Source organism: Ctenopharyngodon idella, chromosome 15, assembly GCF_019924925.1.
Source record: "Ctenopharyngodon idella isolate HZGC_01 chromosome 15, HZGC01, whole genome shotgun sequence".
Classification (NCBI taxonomy): domain Eukaryota; kingdom Metazoa; phylum Chordata; class Actinopteri; order Cypriniformes; family Xenocyprididae; genus Ctenopharyngodon; species Ctenopharyngodon idella.
This window is the reverse complement of record NC_067234.1, coordinates 28,561,341-28,575,476: the sequence shown is the minus strand read 5'-3', so window position 1 is coordinate 28,575,476 and position 14,136 is coordinate 28,561,341. Positions and strand designations below refer to the sequence as shown.

Here is a 14,136-nt window from a genome sequence, read left to right as displayed (position 1 = left end):
TGCAGTCTTGGTGAGCATTTCAAAAACATAAAAAAGGACTTAAAGACCTCAATCTTTTGAACGTTAGTGTACATAAATATGTTTATCTAGATTTGTTGTTACAATAAGGTAAATCTGCTTCAAATGTACTGCATATCCACTAAAATATTGCAAAGAGAACACTGTGTTCCTGAAATGACGTATATCAGAAAGCAAACTCTCAACCTTTTCTCATATGATTGCATGTTATGGGCACATTGATATTGTTCAGCCTTACTCTTGGCGTAGCTCCCATAGTCTCCCCCTCCCATCACCGTGCAAACGAACTTTGCTGAACCTCTAACACACTCTCGCTCGCTCAGTCAGTCCGGGGATCTGTATTCGTCTCAGCAGAGCAGTTGGAGCGAGTCCGTATGGAAGCTGGTTTTCGCCACTAAAAAAAAATAACAAAAAAGGTAAATGCGACTTCTTATCTCACAATTCTGACTTTTTTCTCGAGTTTACATCTCACAGTTCTGACTTTGACTTTTTTTTTTTGAAATTCATCTCCGAGCCGGACTTTGAACATCCCTGTGTTATAGGGATTGTTGTCTAGTGTAAATGTCACAGGTCATACATCTTCAAATCCTGATGTACCGCCAGATTAATATCAACCAGTATAACATCTGACATGAACATTCCACCCCAGTAAAGCCTGTCATGCTGCCATTTTCCTGTGAGGTTCAGATGAGTTCATTTGAACAGGCTGGGATGGGCTATGCTGCATTTCCAGTTCCTCCTACGCTGATATTGGGTGTTAACATTTTACCAGAATACATAATAACACTCGCTGTAAATCCCTAGCCATCTAAACAGCACAAGGGATGGGCGTGACTATTGTGACGTGGCTGAAGGACACAGTGTTCCTGCATTTATTTGCAAGAGCTTTGGCACGAGACTACGTGCCCTGCTTTTAAAATCATCATCATCAAAGTTTGAGGGTCAGTTTTGAAAGAAATGAATGCTTTTATTCAGCAAGGTTGCGTTAAATTGTTCAAAAGTATCAGTAAAGACATTTATAATGTTACAATAGATTTCTATTTCAAATAAATGCTGTTCTTATAAACTTTTCTATTCATGAAAATTCCTAAAAAAAAATAAAAAATAAAAAATGTAACACTTTTTAACATTGATAATAAGAATTGTTTCTTTAGCGCCAACTCAGGATATTAGAAGGATCATGTGACACTGAAGACACATGAAAATGTATCATCACAGGAATAAATTACATTTTAAAATATATTCAATTGGAGATATTTTAATTTGTAAACATTTCACAATATTGCTTTTTTACTGAATTTTTGATCAACTAGGCTGAATGTAGCCTATATAACACTTGTTTTAAAAAAAAAGTTTAGGCGTCACAACATTATGATGTACAGTATGAGGTAGATATTCTTTGAGATTTTCTGAAGATTACATTTGTTTGCACTTAGCATTCAGATAGTCGACTTAAGATATTCATTGTTATGATTACGTTTATCTCCCACGGATTTAAATTGATAGTTCACACAAAAATAAAATTCTGTCATAATTTACTCAGTCACAAGTTGTTCCAAATCTGAATAAATATTTTTGTTCCGCTGTACACAAAGGAAGATATTTGGAAGAATGTTTTGTAACCAAGCTGATCTCGCCCCGCATTGACTGCCATAGTATTTATTTATTTTTTTTCCCTACTATGGTAGTTATTGGGGGACGAGAGCTGCTTGGTTACAAACATTCTTCCAAATATCTTCTTTTGTGTACAGCAGAACAAAAATATTTATTCAGATTTGGAACAACTTGTGACTGAAGAAATGATGACAGAATTTTATTTTTTGGGTGAACTATCCCTTTAAGGACTTTAAATATAATTCTCTCCAGATCCTATTACTCACTGATTGGATTGCAATGTGCAGAACAACCAGTTCTTCCTACTAATACATTCCCAAAATATGCAAAGCCCAAAATCTGTTATAAAAGGCACCTTTTTTTTTTTTTTTTTTTTTTTTTATTAATGTCCCAGAGAACAAATAATCTCCAATGTTGTCATGAATGTGATGGATGAGCTCTTTCTGTGTGTTATTTTTAGAAGGGGTTGGGTAAGGTGTTTGTAATGGTCATTCTGTACAGGTTTGACCACCGGCTGAGAACGGATTATTGTGTAATCTGATGTGGTCGCCTGGGGCTTGAAATTGGATGCTGGGTCTTGCTTCAGCTTGTCTCAGATTTAGCTTTTTGTTCTGACTTAAAGCTTGTTGACTTGAGTTCCATCTTGATAAGATTTATGTTTTGTACAAAGATCATCATAGTAATCCAGTTCTTTTCATCACTCAAAGAACAAAAAGGAGTTTTATTGTTTTATTAGTCTTTTACAGTTAGCCTATACAGTATGTTCTGATTTTTGCTGGTTGTCTTATATGTGAAATAAAGACTTGCAAAATGTTGACAGCTTGTTAATTTGTGAAGACACATGCTAGCATTGGCAGGTTTCCATTGATTTTTTTTTTTTTTTTTTTTTTTTTTCTGCTAAATCAACAAATCTGTTCTTTGATCGCTGTCTTGATGTGGTTGTAGAACTCACGATTCTCCCATGATCCTGAATAGACAACAACCTAAACAAAATAGCATGTAATTTACTAGAGGTTCTGACAAAATGTCAATTGCTACAGTCTATTTTAAAAATAATTTGATTTGATTTGAATTGTTTGAGTGAATGATTCAATGACTCACTCATAAAGATTCCTTTTGTTTCGTCTCCGCGCGAATCAGCATTTTTGAACGAATCTCTTGAATAAATGATTCAATGACAAACACATTTAAGTTGCTTGTCGCCACCTACTGCTGTAATGATACAGTCTTTATTTGTATCAAGCAAGCAAAAGGTGACTTACTCTATTTTAATCGCTACCGTAGACATCATTGTTTATATCTGAACCAAAACTTTTATCCTAGTACTTCTGTGATAATATGAATTATTATAACACAGAAATAATGATACTGTCTGGTTAAAAAAAGACTGTTTGTGAAGCTGTTTCATACCTATACATGACAACAGCTCTCTTTAATAGACATAGCTGAATTGTTGACATTTCAGGAATAAAGATTGTGTTGGTGTTTGAAACAAGTTTGTGATTTAATATTTATTTTTTGCAATGTTTAATTGTGAGGCTCTATGGTTTATGCCCTGTTGTTATATTAGTTGTGTGGTTACAAATAGTCGTTTTGATTTAGGGCACTGATACATGTTTGTTTATCCCGAGTTCCTGACTGAGTGAGTCCTTATACAGACTTATTCCTGTGTTGATGTTTTTTTTTAGTACATTACATGTCATTTGAGTATGATTTGGGAGAGGAATGTTTTTCTTTACCAAAGTACACAGAGCCTGACTGACCACAGGCTACGTGCCGAATGAAACCGTGTGGCTGGAGCCCAGCTTGGGCAGACATGCTGTGCACATTTCTGTCCTGTTTACTGCACCATGAAATACAATAACACAATAAATCAATGTCTTGCTAATTATGTTCTGATAGCAGAAAGGTTAATCCAGCACTGTATATCTAAAGGAAATGTTTGACTACAAAACAAAAAAAAAAGTCTTTATCAAAGTTTGGGGTCAGTTTTGGGGGAAAAAAAAAAAAAAAAAAAAAAAAAAAAAAAAAAATTCAGCAAGGGTGCTTTAAATTGATCAAAAGTCATCAAAGAATCCTGAAAAAAGAAATGTAACACCATTTTACCAGAAATAACCTGACAAAACAATAAATCAGTGAGTGCAGATAGGTGTGCTTATTATGTTCGTAAAGCCTGTGATGAGAGTTTGGCTACCATTTCACAGGTCAGTTTGGAATGGCAGGGGTCAGCAGTGTTCTGTCCTCTTCAGAGCACAAAGGAGGTCACTTTCTGAGGGCTGGGAGGGATAGGAAGCCAGGGGGAGGGCTGTGGGACAGGCTTTAATGTCATAAATGACCCGGAGTTCTACATACTTGAGGCATGTGGAGGAGGGGAACTGGAGTGAAAGGCACAGAGTGAGGGCTTTCCCTTCTCTTCATTTTAAAACGTTTATCTGGGACTCTCTTTTGGCAAGACTAGGATACACAGAGCGCTAGAACACATCAATTACAGCTTGGAAAACTTTGAGGAATAGAGAACAACATGTAAGACATGAAGAGAACACAATGTTTTTGGTGTCCTAATTTTTGGATGAAGAAAAACTGTGGAAAGAAAAATCTTCAACAGTTTTAAAAACCATTTATACTAAGATATGCCATTGCAAAAACGCTATTTTCTAATTTTGGCTTCTCTACAAGGATTGGATATTCTGAATTTGGTCATTTAAATAAGTTTGTTTTTCCTTATTTAGGCCCAGTTTGGAGCAGCGGAAGGTGCGTTCTCGTGACGCGGCACGCTGTAGGAGGAGTCAGGAGACTGAGGTGTTTTACGAGCTGGCCCACTCGCTGCCCCTTCCACGACGCATCACCTCCCACCTGGACAAAGCTGCCATCATGAGGGTGACGCTCAGCTATCTGCGCATGAACCGCTTGATCCAATCCGGTGGGTTCTGCTGAAATCAAGCAGGAAATTGTATGATGTGTTGCAGTGGTCCTCAGTTGGTTGATCAAAACCCAAAAATGAGTCTGATTTAATAGGGTTGTGGACTTATATAAACAAGTGCAACTAAATATAATCATGCTGGGGGTTGTTGACGGTAGAAAGAAGTTTCTCAAAGACTTTGAGCAAATTGCACAAGTGAAAAGAGAATTTTGTTAAATTTGGGTTAAAGTTCAAGAAGGATAAACCTGGTTTGAGCTGACCACAGTGTGTTTGTGCAGGCAATTAATGGATGCCAGATGCATGAAAACATTGAAAGGCATTTTGAAACCAAACACTCAAAATAAAAAGAGACGCTTGATCAAATAATCAAAATCTAGTTCAGTGTAATAAATTTATTACACAGTGTTTATGGACCCTTTTTTGGCATTATAAATAACACTGGTACTGTGTTTGGATCTATGCATTTATCTGATCAAAAACAGAAATATTATTACAATTTAAATTAACACTTACATTTTAAAATATATTTGAATATATTTTATTTCTTGTGATGGCAAAGCTGAATTTTCAGCATCATTACTCCAGTCTTCAGTGTCACATGATCCTTCAGAAATCATTCTAATATGCTGATTTGCTGCTCAAGAAACATTTATCAACAGTTGTGCTGCTTAATATTTTTGTGTAAACTGATACATTTTTTTTTTTTTTTTTTTTTAGGATTATTTTAAAAGAACAGCATTTATTTGAAATAGAAATCTTTTGTAACATTATAAATGTCTTTACTGTCACTGTTGATCAATTTAATGCATCCTGGCAGAATAAAAGTATTAATTTCTTTAAGAAAAAAAACATTAGTGTATATAGATACATGTCCAAATACTTTTCCTTTGGCTAATATATTCTAGTGCTAATATCTGGTTCTTGTCACATCCAGTGGGGCCGACCAAAACAAAGACTGAGGAAACGGAGAATCCCACTGATGGCTTTTATCAGCAGGCACTGGCTGGCTTTATTCTGGTGATGACCGAGGAAGGGGACATGATTTTCCTCTCAGAAAGTGTCAGCAAATACATCGGCATAACACAGGTGAGTGCATACTGCATAAAAACCCCAGTGTGAATTTCACAATGTGGAGCATTTTAGACATGTTGGCTGCAGTATTGAGACCCGTGGCTCAAGAATGTTGTCACTTTGAATTCATCCCCTGTGGTATGAGGCATAATGTTCAGGTTACGTGTGTGACCAGACGCCTTAGAATAGATCCGTTCCTGAGGGAACACGTGCAGTCTTGTGTGTTTTTGTTCTGTAATCGGCCAGGAGGGAATTACAATGTTTTTAAGTAGGTTAGTATTAAGGAATGCAATGATAAAAGAGATAGATTGATTAGTACCGAAATGTAACAGATATGACAATGAAGACGAAATTTTATATATATATATATATATATATATATATATATAATATAATATATATGACAATGAAGACGAAATTTTATATATATATATATATATATATATATCTCTTAATTGTGTTTTTAGTTGCCCAAATAACTTTGTTACAGTGAAGGCATTTAAAGAATGATAGTGTATGACTTGATGGAAAGGACATGTAATCGCATACAGATGACCTACTTTCACTCTTTGAATTACAGTTCATCTATTCAAGTTGAAACATGTTCAGGTGACTCGTATCTGGGAGTCAGTCAAATGCATATGTATGACATTATTTTGGATAAATTAATCTGCAAAATACATAAATGTAAATGTTTTCTCTTTTCTTTTCTTTTTTTTTTTTAAATCGTGTCTCTACTGTTATGGTATTGTTTTGAAGGCATTTTAAATTCCTGATTATTTTTGATGTGTTGTTGTACAGCTGGAGCTTCTTGGACAGAGTGTGTATGAGTTTGTTCATCCCTGTGACCAAGAAGAATTGCGAGACATCCTCACCACAAGACCAGGTAATAAAAGATTTCTAGCCCAAAGGCTGGATTTTTAGCTGCTATGCAGTGACTTACTGTTTATTGAATTGTTTTATGAAGTCTTATGTGTTACTGAACATGTTTGGGACTGACCAGGAGAATTTTTCATCCTCAGGTATTTCAAAGAAAAAGACAGAGAAGTTGGCAGAACATAATTTTTTCCTCCGGATGAAGAGCACACTCACCCACACAGGAAGAACAGTTAATATGAAGTCTGCAAACTGGAAGGTATGCAAAAAATTTTTTTTACACTTTTCAATGTGTTAAAGACTGTAGGAAGAAGGGGTCTCGGTAAATGACCCAAACTATATTCAAACTCACAAAATAGCAACTCTACAGTGTGTGTCCACATGCACTGCTCACCAGTTTTGTTTTTATTAAAAATGTGATTGCGTGACATGGTTTAATCAATACTGGTGTTGGACTTCCTTTAGCTATTTTCACACACAGCACCTGTTAGCTCATTTTTAGCGGGTGTAGATTGCTCTGAAGGGTATGCAGAACTGTATCAGTATTACTGCTTCACATCAGCTTGGCTCTTTGTTGAGCTATGGGGTCAGGTCCCATGAGTGCATAAAACAGGACACAAATACGCTGAAGGCAGAGGTCCAGCTACATTCAGTGCCAAGACAGAAGGCACTGGTCCAGCTTGACCACTTGCTTCGCACGGCATGTTGCACAATATTGTGTTTTCATCTTTGTCATGTGTATTTTGCTGAGAAATGAACAGACAGTCGTCTGAACTCAGAATATATACACTTCTGGGTTCTGTAAGATTTTTTTAGTTTGTTTTTGAAAGCAATCTCTTATGCTCACCAAGGCTGCATTTATTTGAAAAGTAATATTGTAAAATATAATTTGAATATGTCTTAAAATGTAATTTATTCCTGTGATGGCAAAGCTGGATGTTCAGCATCATTACGCCAGTCTTCAGTGTCACATGTTCCTTTAGAAATCATTCTAATATTCTCATTTGTTGCGCAAAAAAAACATTTATTATCAATGTTAAACAGTTGTGCTGCTTAATATTTTTGTGGAAACCGTTATTAATTTTTTTTTTTTTTTTTTTTTTTTTTTAAGAACAGCATTTATGTGAAATAGAAATCTGTCACCTTTTGATCAATTTAACGCATCCTTGCTGAATAAAAGCATTCATTTCTTTTCAAAACTGACCCTCAAACTTTGATGATTTTAAAAGCAGTGCACGTAGTCTCGTGCCAAAGCTCTTGCAAATAAATGCAGGAACACTGTGTCCTTCAGCCAAGTCACAAGTCACGCCCATCCCTTGTGCTGTTTAGATGGTTAGGGATTTACAGCGAGTGTTATTATGTATTTTGGTAAAATGTCAACACCCAATATCGGCGTAGGAGGGACTGGAAATGCAGCGTAGCCCATCCCAGCCTGTTCAAATGAACTCATCTGAACCTCACAGGAAAATGGCAGCATGACAGGCTTTAGAGGCCATTTACAAGAAACCATTTTCAACTAAAAACGTAAAACTTTTTATGTGTTTTGGACGTACATCATTGTCGTGTAAACGTACATTTAGTGTGGATCAATGTTCATGCCAGAACTTAACATTTTAAATGCCATTACTGTCACATTTGATCAATTTGATGCATCCTTGCTCAATTAAAAAAAAAAAAAAAAACATCAAACTTTTGAACTGCAGTGTATATTTATCCAAAGTGCAAACTGGACTAACTTTATAATTTTGTTATTTTATATGTTCTTTTGAAATAGCATTTTTCAATTTCTTCTCCCAGGTCCTTCATTGCACAGGACACATGCAGACGTTCAGCGGTGATGATGAGACCTCGCTCCCTGCTGGCAGCTTCCTGACATTGCTGTGTGAGCCCATTCCTCACCCCTCCAGCGTTGAATTCCCACTTGACAGCAGCACTTTCCTCACACGCCATAGCATGGACCTGACTTTCACACAATGCGACGGACGGTAAGATGTGTAGAAATGCATGCTTGTGCATATCCTCTTGGATGTGTGCAACACACTCAAAGGTCGTAAAAGTTAAAATAGCTCATGACAGCGTAGTGTCTGATGACTCCAGAGGATCAGCTGAGTTTCTCTGTGTAGGAGTGTGCTCAGTTCATCTCTTTAAAACGTCTCTGTAAGGTGTCCAAATTCACCTTCCTACTCACGGTTTAATCTACTCACACACTTACAGTGAGTGAATCTCACGTTACTCAGTTTATCTGCAAACCTAATTAGCTTTGTAGCTGCTGATTCTGTTTTTGAAATGTGTATGTGTGACAGCTGAGGACAGATTTCATTCATGGTGTGAGAAAGCATGTGACTTGAGTTTGCTGTGTTTTTCTCTCAGCTTGCACTTAGAGCACAGTATATTTATAGTCTTAGTGTTGGGATCAGACACCACAACAGTGAATGTGAAATTGCAGTTTTAATTGAATGTTATGAGATGGAAAAAATGATCCAAAATAGTGGCAAGAATTGTCCTTCATGCAAAAACAAGCATAAAGACGCAAACATATACTCAAGACCAGTGTAGTCTGATTCACAAACAAATGACTCTTGGAATGATTCATTAAAAGAACCAGCTCATAAAAGACTGAAACGTACAAGTTACCTGTTCAGAGTGACACATACTCACTGAATCTGTCAGAAGAAAACTTGCTGAGTCATTTTTCTGAACTGCTTCAATGTCAAATGGTTCATGAAGTTTAAATGTGTAATTACTGCTCTCTGTGTTCACAGAGTCACTGAGCTTGTTGGATACCAACCTGATGATCTGATTGGCCGGTCTGCCTATGAGTTTTATCACGCCCTTGATTTTGATCATGTGACCAGGAGTTTACACATTTGTAAGTTTAATTTTTTCTTCATTCTTGTTTTTTTTTTACAATACATTCAGAATCTTACCACAACCAGTGAACTTAATTAGTTAAATTCTTTGACAATATCCTCAATAACAATGTTTTTTCTTGATGATTTCTTTTATAGAAAGAAAAATGACCAATGCTAAACTCTTCCTCATTGTTTTCCTTTGTACTTGTAGTGTTCTCCAAGGGTCAGGTGTGCACCAGCCATTACCGCTTCCTGGCTAAGAATGGAGGATTTGTCTGGACTGAGACTCAAGCCACTGTCCTCTACAACAGCAGGACTTCTCAACCCGAGGCTGTGGTCTGCCTCAACTTTATCCTCAGGTATCTCAGTCTGACCCTGTGTAAAATTTGTTTCTTGTGCTTGAATTTTTGCTAGATCAAGGTCTATCATTGCTTGGCCAGTGTGAGTTAGTTTTATTTTAATATCATTAATATACTATTATTGTTGTTGTTTTTTATATTTTCTGTTCTCATTCCAATTTTAGTTCTAGTAATTTTGTCATTTTTATTATGGAATATATCTTAATATATAAGTTTTAGTAATGTTAGTTTTTCAACTTAAAATAAATAATTAGAAATGCTGTTTCACCTAACACACTTTTTCCGTATTTACTTTCACTTGTTTTACTGTACTGTAAAACAAATGTACTGAACTAAACATTTATTTTATACAAAAAAATATATTTTATGTGCATATTTTAATGGGTTTTGGCCATTCATTTACACAACAATGGCATTTTGGGGGCCTAAAAATGCAAACTTTTAAAAACAGGTTTCAAAGTGCAAGTTTTTGAAAACGATACCATTATTGTCTATGTGAACTACAAAAATGCCAATTTGTAAAAAAAAAAAAAAAAAAAAAAAACTGTGATGTCATGCGCATTACGTGGTCTGTCTATATGCGTGTTTTTTTTTTTTTTTTACAAAGTGACATCGCCAATTACTGGCCTGGCATTAATAATGCAGTGTTTTTAATTGTTTTCGCGGATGTGTGAACGGGGATCATTTTCGTCTGTACAAGAAAAACGCAAAATGAAAAACTTTTCCATTTTTAGTACATTGTTGTCGTGTTAATGTACCGTAAAATTACTAGAAAAGCAAGTTGTTGCAAATTTGAAAGTTTTCACAAGATGAATTTTGAGTGTTTAAGCTTTCGAATGATACCTGATTTATGATGATTACCAAAAAGGCATTAATAAACACATAAAGTGACAATTAACAGGCAGTGTTATATTAATTTTAAATAATTTTTATATTTCATTTTATTTCAGTTAATATTTATTTTATTTCAAGCAACAAAAATATGTGAATGGTTTTAGTTAACAACAATAACCCTGGTGTGAATGAAGGAGTAATTCTTGTTTCTCTCTTTCTGGCAGTGGCGTGGAAGAGGCAGATGTTGTGTTCTCGTTGGAACAGACCTGTCAGAAACCAAAGCCCAAAGCTGAGAAGCTGACTGTGCTGGAGGAGGAGGAGGAGGAGGAGAAAGAGGAAGAAGAGGACTCAGACATGGAGGAGAGCAGCACTGCGACGCTCTTCCTCAAGATAAAGGAGAACCCAGAGGAGTTAATGCAGCTGGCACCTCACTCTGGAGACACTATCATTTCCCTAAGAGGTGCTCGCAATCATGCTTTCCAACAGAACAGGACTGTTTGTGATTAGTCCTCTAAAATCACTTTGGTTGTGGATTCTTAGAAAAATCTAATATGATCCTAATATTGCTTTGTATCATTCACAGAGGGTGTGGAGTTGTCCTTCTGCCAGCCACCTAGTCCCAACAGTGTCCCAGAATGCCCTCAGGACTTCTGTACGCCTGAACTCCGCCAGCTCCTTTCTCCAATATTCGACAGGCCCACCAAATCTCCACCTGCTGCGGTAAATATGAGATTTTATGTTTGTCTGGGTATCTTTGTTGGTTTGAACAGTTGATCTGACATTGAAGGGTCTGTTTTAGAGCCCCGCTGAAGAGCTGCCCATGGAGATGGAAGGGGTAGAGAAGTTCTTTGCCCTCAAACCTGAAGAGAGTGTAACTCTGAAAGGACAATCAGAGGTAGTTCTCAAAATGATTTTTAGATGCCTTCTGAGATGTTTCAGACACATTTGAGAGAGAAGTCATGTGTGTTTAATACGTTCATTCTCTGACAGGCTATGGATGAGCTTGATTTGGACATGCTAGCTCCATATATCTCCATGGATGATGACTTCCAGTTGACCTTTCTGCCCCAGAGTGAAATGGCTGCATCTTCAGAAATGCTAACCAACACTTCAAGGAAACGGTAAGGATGATGAAGGAGCTTTTTTTTGATGATGATGACTTCAACATAACTAAATCGTCTTGAAGATACAATTTAAATGTTTCAATTATGATAACGCACTATTGTTCAGAAGCTATGGGCTGATGTTTGCTTTGTTTTTTTTAATGCTTTTTTCTCTTAATCTTACAAAAGTTGCATATATTTGATCAAAATACAGTAAAACCAGTAATATTGTGAAATATTATTACACTGCAATAACTTTTTTTCTATTTGAATATATTTTATAAAGTAATTTATTCCTGTGATGCAAAGCTGAATTTTCAGCAATCATTACTCCAGTCTTCAGTGTCACATGATCCTTTAGAAATCATTCTAATATGCTGATTTGCTGCTCAAGAAACATTTAAGATGAAATGTTTATGCTTTTTTTCTAGGATTCTTTGATAAATAGAAAGCTTTTGTAACATTATAATTGATTTGCTGTCACTTTTGATCAATTTAATGCGTCTTTTCTGCATAAAAGTATTCATTTCTTAAAAAACTACTCTTCAAAAGTTTGTGGTGATTACGACCGATATTTAATATCCCATTCTATGTCGTTCTCCACAATAGATGTTTAGAAGATGAGGAGGAAGATGACATTCCTGTTCTGGCTGCCAAATGGGAGAAGAAACAGATGAGCAGCTCCATAGAGGAACAGCTTCTGCTCAGCCACACATTACTGGTAAGGAAGGACAAATGTTATTTTTGGGCCTTCACCTTTTAAACTTTATTCACACAAAACACTTGGTATAGAAAATGTTTCAGAGTGTGACTTTTGTTTTGTTTTTGGTGGCAGAATGGCTTGTCCGACGATGCTTCGGAAGAATTTGAACCGCCACCTCAAAAGCGATGTCAGCTTTTGACCGACAGGGACCCGTTACTGGGTGGAGCGCAGGCGTTGTGTGATACAGCAGGTATGCAACCACTTTTTTTTTTTTTAAAAAGTCTTGTTGAAGATAAAGTTAATTTGTAAAAGCTAACTCATTAGCTTTATTTTCTCGTTAACAGCTCTCATGAAGGACACCTTCCTATCACGCCCACCTGACTTAATGCGACCTGTTGCTGAAACCATGCCGTCCCTTACTTGAAGAATAAACAATGTGGATGAGTTCTCAGCAAAAACAGTGACCGCTAACAGGGAGGGTTACGAATGACCCTCTTCGCGCTCAACATGTATCAGCTTAACATGTATTTCAAAGAGTGAAGTTTTACGCACAAAACACAGGAGGATAATTGGCCTAAACATTTTTTTTTACATATGTTCTTGTTTTTTCTTTTTTTTATATATATATATATATATATATATATAAGATTTTTGCCCCAATACTTTAATGAAGAGTAGTTAAAATAGACTTTAGTTAATAGGATTGGTATAATATAGTCATTGGTTATGAACTTATGAACCCATGCCCATTCTCAGCAGAGACTCTGAATTTAGATTCGTCTAGTGACATTTCTAAAAAATGGTGCTCCTGTCGCCCCTGCTGTTCAGTCCAGTTTCTTCCAAAGCACAAATGAGGCCAAAATGGGGTCGAAATCGAAGCTAAACTGGTCAGGATGTGTTAGAAATAGTGTTAAAATGATGTTCTACCACTTGTAGCCTTAATCTAAACCTATAAATCTCATAACTTCAAGCATAACCTCACTTGACTGTAAGTTTTTCTGAAAGAAGCTTCACGAGGTGATTTCTTACAGCGGTTCTGTTTAGTGCTAGAATCATGGGTTAGGCTGATTTTAAGTCGACGTGATCATGCTTTTGAGTTAGATTATTCACTGAGGCCATAGCTGACAAACGCAACAAATACTCTATCAGTGATCATCTGATTTTTATAAAGCATTTTATATACTTTTGCAATTACAACTTGTAAGTGAATCTATACTATGTGTCTTTGGTGTTGAACTACAAATATGACTGTTTCTGTTTTTGTGTCACTTCCAATATGTCGAATGATCTGTTCAAAAAAAAAAGAAAAAGAAAAAAAAAAAGAAAAGGCTATAGTGTTGATACTGCTGTCGTATTGACTGAAAGCCTTGTCCGATGTCTTTTTGAATCATAACATGAGATGCTAAAATGACAAATGTACTAGTAAATTGCTTGAAAGCATTTACAGCAAAGCGATCATCTTGTTTGTTGATGTTTCTTGATCCTCTTTTATGCAGCAGATACTTTTTGTTAAATGGTGGCATACATGATTAGTTGTGGTGCTTTGTTTCAGTTGGCTGTGAAGTTATATTCCCCTGATTTCTGTAGCTAGTACAGACACCACTTAAGGGGCCTTATTCAAATGGTGTCCAATAAGACACATGCCTTCTCATATGGATAACAGTTCTTCTGATAACTTAGACTTTTTGTGTATGTTACTTTGTGTATTTTTGCATCATTTATTTCCAATGTATGAATAGCTTGTATTAACTGATAAAGAAATAAAACATTTTAAATGCTTTCAAAA

The 14,136-nt window shown here is 36.0% G+C and overlaps 1 protein-coding gene and 1 long non-coding RNA gene across 4 annotated transcripts in view; one reads left to right on the top strand and one right to left on the bottom strand.

The window, feature by feature from the left end:
* LOC127495104 (uncharacterized) overlaps window positions 1-412 on the bottom strand; it is a 1,460-nt gene extending 1,048 nt beyond the window's left edge. Inside the window, exon 1 of the long non-coding RNA XR_007925058.1 lies at window positions 257-412. This is a non-coding gene — a long non-coding RNA (uncharacterized LOC127495104). The remainder of the gene's footprint in view (window positions 1-256) is intronic.
* hif1al (hypoxia inducible factor 1 subunit alpha, like) overlaps window positions 1-14,136 on the top strand; it is a 16,253-nt gene extending 2,117 nt beyond the window's left edge. The window contains exons 1-15 of one of the 3 annotated variants that reach the window (XM_051861555.1): window positions 231-434; window positions 4,362-4,552; window positions 5,487-5,638; window positions 6,425-6,509; window positions 6,646-6,758; window positions 8,297-8,484; window positions 9,262-9,368; window positions 9,563-9,710; window positions 10,769-11,004; window positions 11,128-11,264; window positions 11,344-11,439; window positions 11,535-11,665; window positions 12,257-12,368; window positions 12,483-12,600; window positions 12,695-14,136. In XM_051861555.1, coding sequence (XP_051717515.1) covers window positions 4,504-4,552; window positions 5,487-5,638; window positions 6,425-6,509; window positions 6,646-6,758; window positions 8,297-8,484; window positions 9,262-9,368; window positions 9,563-9,710; window positions 10,769-11,004; window positions 11,128-11,264; window positions 11,344-11,439; window positions 11,535-11,665; window positions 12,257-12,368; window positions 12,483-12,600; window positions 12,695-12,774 — 1,752 coding nt within the window. In that variant the 5' untranslated portion in view covers window positions 231-434; window positions 4,362-4,503 and the 3' untranslated portion in view covers window positions 12,775-14,136. Of the gene's footprint in view, window positions 1-230; window positions 435-3,223; window positions 4,156-4,361; window positions 4,553-5,486; window positions 5,639-6,424; window positions 6,510-6,645; window positions 6,759-8,296; window positions 8,485-9,261; window positions 9,369-9,562; window positions 9,711-10,768; window positions 11,005-11,127; window positions 11,265-11,343; window positions 11,440-11,534; window positions 11,666-12,256; window positions 12,369-12,482; window positions 12,601-12,694 lie in introns of those variants that run through there. The other 2 variants (XM_051861554.1, XM_051861553.1) reach the window with 2 other exon arrangements.